Genomic DNA, 12,304 nt, shown 5'->3' on the forward strand with positions numbered 1-12,304 from the left:
GCTGGTTGAGGAACAAAGCTGAGCTACAATCAAAGGTTTAAAAAAAAAAAAAAAGAAATCAGTCCCAGACTTGAGCTTCCATCCTCAGAAGGATTCCAAGAAACGACAATGAAAACCGTACATGTTTTAGCTAAGCATTAACCATGAACAAAAATAAAAACTCCTGAAATATCCAACGATGAACTTTTCAGGTTAGAGATTAGTAGCCACCCTCTTTCTCTCCTGACCCTCCAGCTCAGATGTTTCGAAAGAAAATTTAAAAAATTGTGTGTATGTGTGTGAGAGAGAAAGATAGAAGGGGAGAGGTCGAGAGACTGGGGTACTGGGGAATCAAACCGGGTTATAGCAGGCTTTGTAAGCAAGGGCCTTTAAGTGATGAACCGTCTCCCCAAACCCCATCTCAGAAGATTATGAATAATTCAGTGTCTGTGGTTAAACTATAAAGTTTGCAGCTGGGTCTGCTTGTAATCACAGCTGAAGGAGCCCGAGGCAGGAGGATCTGGAGTTCAAGGGCCTGCCTGGCCTACAGACTAGAGTTCAAAGGCAGCCTGGATAATTTAGCCAGACCATATTTCGTGAAGGGGTGGTGGTGGGGGGGGGAGCAAAAATAAATAATAAATAAAAGTGACTGGGGCCATAGCTAAGAAAGCTAAGTGTAGTGTGCTTGCTTACAGTACAGGAAGCCAAGGTTCGAGCCCAACATAGACAAAAACCAAGCAACATCATGAAGTTTGGGTTTTGGTTTTGTTTTGTTTTGTTCTTGGTTTTCAAGGTAGGGTCTCACTCTAGCTGAGGCTGACCTGGAATTCACTATGGAGTCTCTGGGTGGCCTTGAACTCACGGCGATCCTCCTGCCTCTGCCTACCGAATGCCCAGCTACTAGACTTCTTTTTAAAGAAGGCTGTCCACTTTTAAATGTTTTTTTTTAAATATATATATAAATATATATAGATACTCTTAAAAAATATATATATATAACCATGAGCCATGGATTAAAAAACAAACAGGGGCTGGAGAGATGGCTTAGTGGTTAAGTGCTTGCCGGTGAAGTCTAAGGACCCCGGTTTGAGGCTCGATTCCCCAGGACCCACGTTAGCCAGATGCACAAGGGGGCACACGCGTCTGGAGTTCGTTTGCAGTGGCTGGAGGCCCTGGCGTGCCCATTCTCTCTCTCTCTCTCCCTCTTTCTCTCTCTGTTGCTCTCAAATAAATAAGTAAAATAAACAAAAAGAATTAAAAAAAAATAAAATAAAATAAAAAACAAATAAGGGCCAGGCATGGTGGCGCACACCTTTCATCCCAGCACTCGGGAGGCAGAGGTAGGAGGATCGCTGTTAGTTCGAGGCCACCCTGAGACTACATAGCTAATTCCAAGTCAGCCTGAGCTAAAGTGAGACCCTACCTCAGAAGACTACATAGTGAATTCCAGGTCAGCCTGAGTTAGAGTGAGACCCTACCTTCAAAATGAAAAAAAAAAAAAAAAAGAAAAGAAAGAAAAAAAAAAAAGGTTGGGAGCTGGAGAGATGGCTTAGTGGTTAAGGCACTTGCCTGTGAAGCCTAAGGACCTAGCTTCGAATCCCTAGTACCCACCTAAGCCAGATGCACATGGTGGTCCATGTGTCTGGAGTTTGTTTGCAGTGGCTGGAAGCCCTGGTGTGCCCATTCTCTCTCACTATCTGCCTCTTTCTCTCAAATAAATAAATAATAAAAACAGTTAGGGCTAGAGAGATGCTTATTGGTTAAGGCACTTGCTTGAAAAGCCAAAGGACCCAATTCCCTAGAACCCATGTAAGCTAGATGCACAAGGTCACACATGCATCTGGAGTTTGTTTGCATTGGCTAGAATCCCTGGCATCCCATTTTGTCTATCTCTAGCTTTTCCCCTTCTCTATTTATTTTATTTATTTATTTGTTTATTTTTTGAAGTAGGATTTCACTCTAGCTCAGGCTGATCTGGAATTCACTATGTAGTCTCAGGGTGACCTCGAACTCACGGCGATCCTCCTACCTCTGCCTCCCAAGTGCTGGGATTAAAGGTGTGCGCCACCACACCCAGCTTCTCAAATTAAAAAAAAAAAAAAAAAACATTTATTTACGTGTGTGTGTGTGTGTGTGTGTGTGTGTGCATCTGCCTGGGTCTGAACACCACCCCTTGGCTACTTTTTAATTTTCTTTTTAATTTTCATTTAGTTATTAGAGACAGAGAGAGGGAGAGAGAGGCCTCTAGCCACTGCTGACAAACTCCAGACATGTGTGCCACCACGTGCATCTGGTTTACGTGGGACCTGGAGAATTGAACCTGCGTCCTTAGGGTTTGCAGGCATGCGCCTTAACTGCTAGGCCATCTCTCCAGTCCCCGCTTCCCCCCGCCCAGCCCCGCGCCCTGCTACTTGGCTTGGGGATAGAACCAGGGCTATCAAGCTGTGCCCGGGCACACTTGTAATGTCTGTTCTGTTTTCCCTGCCCACTTGAGCTTTGGGTGAGGGGTTTTGTTGTTGGTTCTCTCTCTCTCTCTCTCTCTTTTATTTTTTAGTGATTTTGCATGACCCCTTGCATCTATATATATATATATATCTGCTCTCCGTCCAGGTGTGCCCTTTTCCAATTCCCGGAAATGTGCCATGAGGAGGCCATCCTGCTGTGTGCCCGGCAGCGGACTTGCAGATGCCTCCCCTCACCTCGTGTGTGAAGACATTTCTTTATGCTGTCTTTACTATCCCCCCTGGAATTGAAATATGCGCACCCCATCAATGTTGTATTTGCCGTGGCCGAGGAATTCTTGTACATAGTTTTCTTCGGCTTTATGAGCCGATTAAAAGATCATGTGAGGGCTGGAGAGATGGCTTAGCGGTTAAGCACTTGCCTGTGAAGCCTAAGGACCCCGGTTCGAGGCTCGGTTCCCCAGGTCCCACGTTAGCCAGATGCACAAGGGGGCGCACGCGTCTGGAGTTCGTTTGCAGAGGCTGGAAGCCCTGGCGCGCCCATTCTCTCTCTCTCTCCCTCTATCTGTCTTTCTCTCTGTGTCTGTCTCTCTCAAATAAATAAATAAATAATTAAAAAAAAAATCATGTGAAACAGGGAAGGAAAAAAAGAAAGAAAGATTCAAGCCTGTGCCGGTACTCAATGACTGACCAACCAAACCGCACTAACCTCCTAAGAATATTCTGGAAGCATGATTGTGAATGTTTTTTTTTTTCCCTGCAAAGACATAAAATAAATCAGAAAGCAGTTTAAAGGAGGGGTGGAGGGGGCCTGCCTACTTTGATGTTTTTCTTTCTTTTTAAAATATTTTTATTTTTATTTTTGGTTTTCTGAGCTAGGGTCTCGCTCTAGCTCAGGCCGACCTGGAATTCACCATGTAGTCTCAGGGTGGCCTCGAACTCACGGCGATCCTCCTACCTCTGCTTCCCAAGTGCTGTGATTAAAGGCGTGCGCCACCGCGTCCTGCTAATATTTTTATTTATTTATTGTATTTATTTGAGAGAGAGGAGCGTGCAAGGGCCTCCAGCTGCTGCAAACAAACTCTAGATGCATGCATCACCGTGTGCATCTGGCTTACATGGGTCCTGGGGAATGGAACTTTGGTCCTTTGGCTTCACAGGCTAAGTCATCTATCCAGCCATATTTTTATTTTTATTTTTCCTCTCAAGGTTTTTTTGGTGTTTTGTTTTTTTTTAATTTATTTGCAAGCAGAGAGACAAGAGAGAATGGGCACACCAGGGCCTCCAGCCCCTGCAAAAGGACTCCAGATGTCTGAGCCACCATGTGCATCTGGCTTTACATGGGTCCCCAGGAACAAAACTCTGGTCATCAGGCCCTAAAGGAAAGCATCTTAACCACTGAGCCATCTCTCCAGCCCTCCTTCAATGCTTTTCTATTGGAATGAGCTTTTGTGTGTGTGTGTGTGTGTGTGTGTGTGTGTGTGTGTGTGTGATTTTTTTTTTTTTTTTTCCGTGAGGTAGGGTCTCATTGTAACCCAAGCTGACCTGGAACTTGCTCTGTAGTCCCAGGCTGGCCTCGAACTCACAGCCATCTTCCAACCTCCTCTACCTCCCGAGTGTGGGGATTTAAAAGCGTGTGCCGCTCGGGAGGCAGAGGTAGGAGGATGGCCGTGAGTTCGAGGCCACCCTGAGACTACATAGTGAATTCCAGGTCAGCCTGGGCTAGAATGACAGCCTACTTCGAAAAACCAAAACCAAAACCAGAAAAGAAAAAAAAAAAATGGTGTGTGCCAACCACGTGCCTGAGAGTTTTTAAAACTGCACCATTGAGTATCAGTCTGCCTTTTTTTTTTTTTTTTTGTCTACAAATTGGCGGGAATAGAAACTTTGGAAACATTAAACGTCTAAGACAGCGTCAAGGAACCCAGATGCCGTAGGGGTGCAACAGTGTTTTGATCTTGAATTCCAGCGGCCCCCATCTCTTGCGTTTAAAAAAAAAAAATCACTCAACTGCAAAGTTTGGAATCAAACTTTGGGGGGGTGGGGGGTGGTGTTTGGAAGGGAGAACAAAAAAAAAAAAAAAGCAAGATCTTGCTGCATGCAGTCCCCCCCCCCCCAAACAACCACCCAACCCGGAAAGTCTGGGAGCTGATTTTGATACAAATGTATCCAATGTGCCCGGCGCGCCAGGCGTTGGTGGGACTGGAAGGGTGCAAAGCTTATCATCCCAGCCAGCTCCATTTGCTTGCAGAGGTGACGGTGGGTGGGTGGTGGTGGTGGTGGTGGGGTCACAGTGGGGAAGTGGGGTGTGGCACGCACTGAGCCCAAGGCGCACGATGCTGCGCACCCCGAGGTGCTCCCGCTGCAGGAACCACGGCTTCCTGGTGCCCATCAAGGGCCACGCGGGCAAGTGTCGCTGGAAGCAGTGCGTGTGCGACAAATGCTACCTGATCACCGAGCGCCAGAAGATCATGGCCGAGCAGAAGATCCTCAGGAAGCAAAGCCCCGAAGAGGAGCCCCGGGACCTGGCCTCCGGCCCGCACCGATTGTCCCCCACGGAGGTCTCCGAGGCCTCGGCGGCGGCGGCGGCGGCTGCTGCGCCCACCGGCTCGGGCCTGTGCCCTCGAGCCGCTGCCCAGGGCCGTGCCACGTGCGGCGGCTTCCTGCAAAGGCCACCGCGAAGCCGCAGCCCCGGACCCAGCGCTTTCCAGCCGGTCCCCGCGGCGGCGGCGGCTGCGCACGGCCATGACCACCGCGTGGACCACAGCGCAACCTGGATGCCCACTCCACGCCCGGGCCCCGAGAAGCTCCGGCCGCTGCGACCCGTGCCCAGGTTGCCCTTCGCTGGTGGTAGAGACTTCGGTAAGTTCAGTGCGCCTCTCCAACACACACACACACCCTTCAATCCCGCCCCAGCCTTGGGCATTTGGGCCCTGAGCACATTCCAGGTGGGTGTCCTGAGGTTGCCTTGCGTGGACAGATCCTTTTTAATTTTTTTTTTGTTCATTTATTTATTTATTTATTTGAGAGCGACAGACATAGAGAGAAAGACAGATAGAGGGAGAGAGAGAGAGAATGGGCGCGCCAGGGCTTCCAGCCTCTGCAAAAGAACTGCAGACGCGTGCGCCCCCTTGTGCATCTGGCTAACGTGGGACCTGGGGAAGCGAGCCTCGAACCGGGGTCCTTAGGCTTCACAGGCAAGCGCTTAACCGTTAAGCCATCTCTCCAGCCCGACAGATCCTTTTTAAATGCATAAATATATGTGGAATTTATTTATTTGAGCGAGAGAGAAAAGGAGAGAGAGAATGGGCGCGCCAGGGCCACCGTGCGCATCTGGCTAACGTGGGTCCCGGGGAGTGGAACCTGGGTCCTTCGGCTTTCCAGCCAAGCGCCTTAAGGGCTAAACCATCTCTCCAGCCCTTTAAATATATTTATTTAGGAGAGAGGGAGAGAATGGGCGCACCAGGGTCTCCAGCCACTGCAAATGCAATCCAGATGCATGCGCCACCGTGTGCATCTGGCTAACGTGGGTCCTGGAGAGTCCAACCTGGGTCCTTCGGCCTTGCAGCCAAGCGCCTTAAGCGCTAAGCCATCTCTCCAGCCCTTTAAATACAGTTATTTATGTGTGTGTGTGTGAAAGAGAGAGGTAGAGAGAGAATGGGTGTGCCAGGGCCTCCAGCCACTGCAAACGCACTCCAGACGCATGCGCCGCCATGTGCATCCGGCTAACGTGGGTCCTGGGGAATCGAGCCTCGAACCGGAGTCCTTGGTCTTCACAGGCAAGCGCCTTAACCGGTAAGCCATCTCTCCAGCCCGCGACAGACCCTTTTCACAGAAGGGACTGGCAAGGTGGGGCAGGACGGGGAAGGGCCTACTTTTTATCATGCATGGGTTTTTAAAATTATATTTTATTGTTGGTGTTGCTGCTGCTGTTATTTATTTATTTATTTTTTCCTGGCTGGAGAGATAGCTCAGGCAGGGGTAAGGCGAGCTTGCGTGCGAAGCCTAAGGGACTGCAGGTTCGATTCCCCCCCAGGACACCACGTGGGAGCCAGATGCGCTCAAGGTGGCGCACGCGCCTGGAGTTCGTTTGCAGCAGCTGGAGGGGCCCTGGCGCCCCCGTTCTCCCTCTCTCCTTCTTCAATAAATAAATAAAATATTAAATATATATATATTTGCCCCTTTTTTCATTTTGCAAGGACAAAATGGCGCCCTGCCAGTTTATTGGCGGCTTCTCCAAGAGAATCCACGTGGACCCAGGTCCTCACTGAGCTTGTGCCACGCCCCCATTTCTCCCAGGGGGGGATGGTTGGGAGGGGGTTCCCACTTTTAGTCCCTTCCCTCCTGCGCAGCCGTCCTCACCAGCTGACCCTGCAAGACGCAGTTTTCTTCCAGATTTGACCTGCAGTTGGACGGCCTCAGCCCCCCAACTGAGACTGCACGCTTTCTCTCTCCCCTTCTCCCTCCCCCTTTTGCAAAAACAAACAAACAAACAAAAAACAGACGTGCACTGCTAGGTATGGTGGCCAGGCTCAGAAAGCCTGCTGGGGACGCTTCTCCACGAAGCTCTTGGTGAGAGAGCAGTTGGGTCTATCACCGAGAATGTGGTCCGTCTGCTGCCTTGCTTTCGGGATTAAAGCATGATTTTCTACTTCGGTTGATCTTGAAGGGTACTTCCCACTAGAGTAGTGTTTTAGAAAGGGTGCTTTAATTATTTTTTTAAATATGTTATTTTTATTTATTTATTTGAGGGAGAGAGAGAATGGGGGCCCCAGGGCCTCCAGCCGCTGCAAAGAAACTCCAGACGCCTGTGCCCCCTTGTGCATCTGGCTTACGTGGGTCTTGGGTGGCTGGTGTCCCTGATGTGCCAATACTCTCTCTCTCATTAAACAAAAGGCTGGGGGGGGGGAGCCCAGTCTGTTGGACTTGCCTCAAAAATATATAAATGAATAAATAAGTAAATGTGATTATTGTGATTCAAGGACTGACTGTACTAAGGCTTTCAGATGGGTGACTGGGCAATGGGGTGTGCACCAAAACCGAATGCGAGGGCTGGAGAGATGGCTTAGCATTTAGGGCGCTTGCCCGCGAGGCCCAGGGGACCCAGGTTCGACTCCCCAGATCCCACCTAAGCCAGACGCACAAAGGTGAGGCAAGCGCAAGGTCGCACATGCCCACTAGGTGGCGCTCACGTCTGGCGTTCCATTGCAGTGGCTGAGGCCCTGGTGCACCAGGTCTCTCTCTCTCTCTCTCTCTCTCTGGCTTATGCTGCACCCCAGAGATGGCAATGCAAGGCTTCACCCCCGCCCCCCCCCCACTCATCTGTGTGTCTAACTTCTTCAGGACAACCTGCTGATTATGTGGCAGGAGCTGGATACCCCAGGAGAGAGCCTTCGAAGCAGTGCACTGCCTGTCCCACCACGCGCTCACACCACCCATTCCCACGGGACCACCAGAATGCATCCCCGGCCCCGGGGATCCCCCCTCAGAGGGGCTTCCGGCACGTCGTTTCCTGCCGCTGCTGCCATGGGGGAGGCTTGGTGAGTCTTGGCCCTGACTTCTTAACCTCCGCTGCCCTCGCTCCCGACACGAAGCCCCCCCGGAAGCCATTAGGGAGCAGATCTGCTTCTGAGGAATAAAGGGATAAATGTGGGAGCCCACACCACGCCATCTGTTAACACAGAAACCCCAAACCTGATGTCCAGAGCGGGCCTCGGACTGGCAGGCCTTTGTTAGGAATGTGGCGCACGCCTTTAGTCGGGAGGCAGAGGTAGGAGGATCGCCGTGAGTTCGAGGCCACCCTGAGACGACATAGTGAATTCCTGGTCAGCCTGGGCTAGGGTGAGACCCTGCCTTGACAAACCAAAAGTAAATAAATGCAAATAAATAAATAAATAAATAAGTAAAAAGAGAGGCTGGGCATGGCGGCACCTGCCTTTTATAATCCCAGCACTCTGCAGGCCGAGGTAGGAGTAGAGCCATGGGTTCGAGGCCACCCTGAGACGACATAGTGAATTCCAGGACAGTCTGAGCTAGAGTGAGACCCTACCTTGGAAAAAAAAAAAAGAAGAAAGTGTGGTCTCAGGGCCTGATAAGCCTTAAGGACCCATGTTCGACTCCCCAGATCCTGCGTAAGCCAGACGCACAAGGTGGCGCATGCGTCTGGAGTTCGATTACAGCGGCTGGAGCCCCGACATGTCAATTCTCTCCCTCACCCCCCACCCCCGTTCTCATTAAAAAAAATAATAATAATACTAAGCCGGGCGTGGTGGCGCACGCTTTTAATCCCAGCACTCGGGAGGCCGAGGTAGGAGCATCGCCGTGAGTTCGAGGCCACCCTCAGGCTCCATGGCGAATTCAGAGGTCTTTCTCCTTGTCCTGACCCACCAGCTGCTTCCGGGGGGCCCCCTTTAGTCTTGACCTACCTGCATTCCTCCTTGGGCCGCCTTACCTTGGGCAGAGGTGCATCTCCCCCCCCCCACACACACACACACACTTGGAGGGATGAGATGTCCTTGATCCCCCCACCTGCCTCACTGTCTCTGTTGCGGGCATCATGCAGGTGGCAGAGCCAGTTGGAGACTTCCAGCCAAGCTTCGACTCGCCACCACCATTGACACCATCACCTCCACCGCCACCACCACCTCCACCACCGCCCCCACCGCCTCCGCCACCTCCACCGTCGCCAACCCAGCAACCCCAGTTCCTCCCGCCAGGATTCCTGTCTGCGCTGTACTTCCTTCCCCCGCCGCCGCCTCCGCCGTCGCCACCTCCTTTCTCGCTGGCCATCCTGCCTGATGCAGACAAGGGGAACACCGGTAAGTGACCCCCCCCTACCCCCCGGTATTTTGCTTCCAGATGAGCCACCTGAAGGTGGGCAGGGGAGGGAAAGGAAAGGGGACACCTGAACGGAATGTCAGCTGTGGGGAGGGGGTGGCCACCCCCCCACCCCCCACCACCACTGGGCTGAGCTCTTTCCACCATCTTCCCCCCCACCCCCAGACTCCACAAAGCCTGCAGGTCAGGGGCACCGGGTCTTTTGACCGGAGGTGGGCCTGTGGCTATAGAGGCAATCATTCTGGTACCCTCTAGAACTCTCAAGAGTCTGCCTGGAAGGCCTGGAACTGAGCTTCAGGCTCCCACTTGGAGCATGATGTCACCATCCCTCCGCCCTCACCCCGGGGTGCCCTTTGGGAAAGTGTGACGGCTTTGCCATTTCCAATTTCTACAGCTTTTTCCGTTCTTCCTGAGCTGCCTGAGATTGGCATCTTTTGTGTGTGTGTGTGTAATTTTTATTCATTTGAGAATAACAGACAGAGAAAGAGGCAGAGAGAGAGAGAAATGGACGCATCAGGGCCTCCAGCCACTGCAGATGAACTCCGGATGCATGCACCACCTTGTACATCTGGCTTACGTGGGTCCTGGGGAATCAAGCCTCGAACCGGGGTCCTTAGGCTTCCCAGGCAAGCGCTTAGCCGCTAAGCCATCTCTCCAGCCCCTCTTTTTTTTTTTTTTAATTTAATTTTTTTTTTTAAGAGACAGCGAGCGGGCAATGGAGAGACAGAGGGGCCGAGAGAATTGGCTCACCAGGGCCTCAGCAACTGAAATCAGAACTCCGGGCGCTTGCGCCACCTGCTGGGCACGCGCGACATTGCGCTTGCCTCACCTTTGTGCGTCTGGCTTACGTGGGATCTGGAGAGTTGAACATGCGTCCTTAGGTTTCGCAGGCAAGCGCTAAGCCATCTCTCCAGCCCTGGATTTGGATATCTTTAACGAAACTACTAGAACCATCTGAGCTGGCTGAGTCTAACCCGGCCATCTTCATTTTACCGAAGAGGAAACCAGGGCTGTGAGGCGCTTGCAGTGTGTGTAAGGGCCTTAAAGTTCTACTTTAAGTTCTACACAGGCTGAGGTTAGGAGCCGAGAGAACGGAGTATGAGAAGCTTGGCTGGAAGGAGGGCTTTCATATGGCCAGGGGCTGGAATGCTAGGTTTTTGTTTGTTTGTTTGTTTTTGCCCAGAAAATGAAGGTACACTCACTCTCCATAGGGCTGAGGGTGATGAGAAAGAGTTGTGGGAAATCTGCATCCAGGGCTGGAGAGATGGCTTAGTGAGTGGTAAAGGCACTTGCCTGTGAAGCCTAAGGACCCAGGTTCGATTCCCCAGGTCCCACGTGAGCCAGATGCACATGGTGGTGCACGCGTCTGGAGTTCGTTTGCAGTGGCTGGAGGCCCTGGTGTGCCCATTCTATCTCTCTCTCTCTTTGTCTCCTCTCTTCTAATAAATAAATAAAAATAAATCTTAAAAAACAAAAACCTTTAGGGCTGGAGAGATGGCTTAGCAGTTAAGCGCTTGCCTGAGAAGCCCAAGGACCCTGGTTCGAGGCTCGATTCCCCAGGACCCACGTTAGCCAGATGCACAAGTGGGCACATGCATCTGGAGTTTGTTTGCAGTGGCTGGAGGCCCTGGCGCACCTGTTCTCTCTCTCTCTCTCTCTCTCTGTCTGTCTCTCTCAAATAAATAAATAAATAAAAATAAACAAAAAATTTTTAAAAAATAAATAAAAACCTTTAGAAAATCTGCATCCAAAGGAAAGGGTTTTTACTCTTACTGTTATATTCAAGTGCCTTCTTTATCCTTTACAGATGACCAGGATGTGGAGGTGCCTAAGCCCTTGACTCCGGAGCAGTCCGACTAAGCCACAGGCCCACCTGTGGACCAGCACGGCAGGGCACGCGTGCGTGTGTGTGTGAGAGTGTGTGTGTGCGTGTGTGTGTGTACACGCAAGTGCACGTCTGCAATGATTTCTGCGCCTGTATTGCGTTGTGCAAGGAGGAAAGGTATCGGTGGTCGGAAGATCATTTCAAGATAGGAGGAGTTTGTTTCTGGGTTCCTCAGATCCTTTGGAGGGGGGCCGAGCGGGAGACGTGGAGGAAGAGAGTGGCCTTGTAGAGCCAGAGCTTTGAGGAGTGGGGCTGGTAAGACTCACACGTAGGAATGAATTTAACCATCCTGTGAGGCCACTTATGGGATTCATCCTTGGAGGTGGCCTTTGATTTCCTGAGGTTCTCCCCCACCCACTCCCGCTCAGGACAAAAGGCACCATCTATTTTGACCATCTGCCATCTGTGACTGGTCCCCAGGGATGGGTCCCACAGACATCAGGCTCCTAGCGCATGCAGCAGTTGGTGCCCAGCGGCCAGGGCCAGGGCACTGACAGCTGGTTTCTGCAGTGTCCCGTCTTGGCCCAGGCACTGCCCCTCCCTTTACCCTTCTCCAGTGGTTTCAATAGTCCGTGGGTTGAATATTGGGCCACTTCGCTTCTCCATGAAGTTTAAGCCGTCGTTATGGATAGCACTTCTTGTTTAAAATCTCTGTTCAAGTTTCCCTGTTGGATGTTGTTTGTACAAGACCAGCTCATAGGTACTGACGTAGTTCCCAGAGAGCAAAATGGTGGTGTGGCGAATTCCTTGTAATGTCAGCAGTTTCTTCCCTAGGGATGGTTGACTATTGAAATAAAATGAACATTAAAAAAAAAAAAAAAAAGAAGAAGATCCTTTAATCCCAGCACTCGGGAGGCAGAGGTAGGAGGATCGCCATGAGTTCAAGGCCACCCTGAGACTCCATAGTGAATTCCAGGTCAGTCTGGGCCAGAGTGAGACCCTACCTCGAAAAACCAAAAAAAAAAAAAAAAAAAAAGAAGAAGAAGAAGAAGAAGAAGACTACCGGATGTCTTTAATCCCAGGACTCAGGAGGCAGAGATAGATAGGTGGATTGCTGTGAGTTCGAGGCCATCGTGAGACTCCATAGTAAATTCCAGGTCAGCCTGGGCTAGAGTGAGACCCTACCTTGAAAAAAAATTTT

At 51.0% G+C, this 12,304-nt stretch overlaps 1 protein-coding gene across 1 annotated transcript; it reads left to right on the forward strand.

Moving 5' to 3' along the window:
* The first annotated feature begins 4,777 nt into the window (after positions 1 to 4,777).
* Positions 4,778 to 11,138, forward strand: Dmrtb1 (DMRT like family B with proline rich C-terminal 1). The gene is made up of 4 exons (XM_045139399.1): positions 4,778 to 5,303; positions 7,785 to 7,981; positions 9,004 to 9,259; positions 11,086 to 11,138. The coding sequence occupies exons 1-4, from the start codon at positions 4,778 to 4,780 to the stop codon at positions 11,136 to 11,138; spliced, it is 1,032 nt and encodes a 343-aa protein (XP_044995334.1).
* The last annotated feature ends 1,166 nt before the right edge of the window (positions 11,139 to 12,304 follow it).

The sequence above is a fragment of the Jaculus jaculus genome, chromosome 21 (assembly GCF_020740685.1).
Source record: "Jaculus jaculus isolate mJacJac1 chromosome 21, mJacJac1.mat.Y.cur, whole genome shotgun sequence".
Taxonomy (NCBI): Eukaryota; Metazoa; Chordata; class Mammalia; order Rodentia; family Dipodidae; genus Jaculus; species Jaculus jaculus.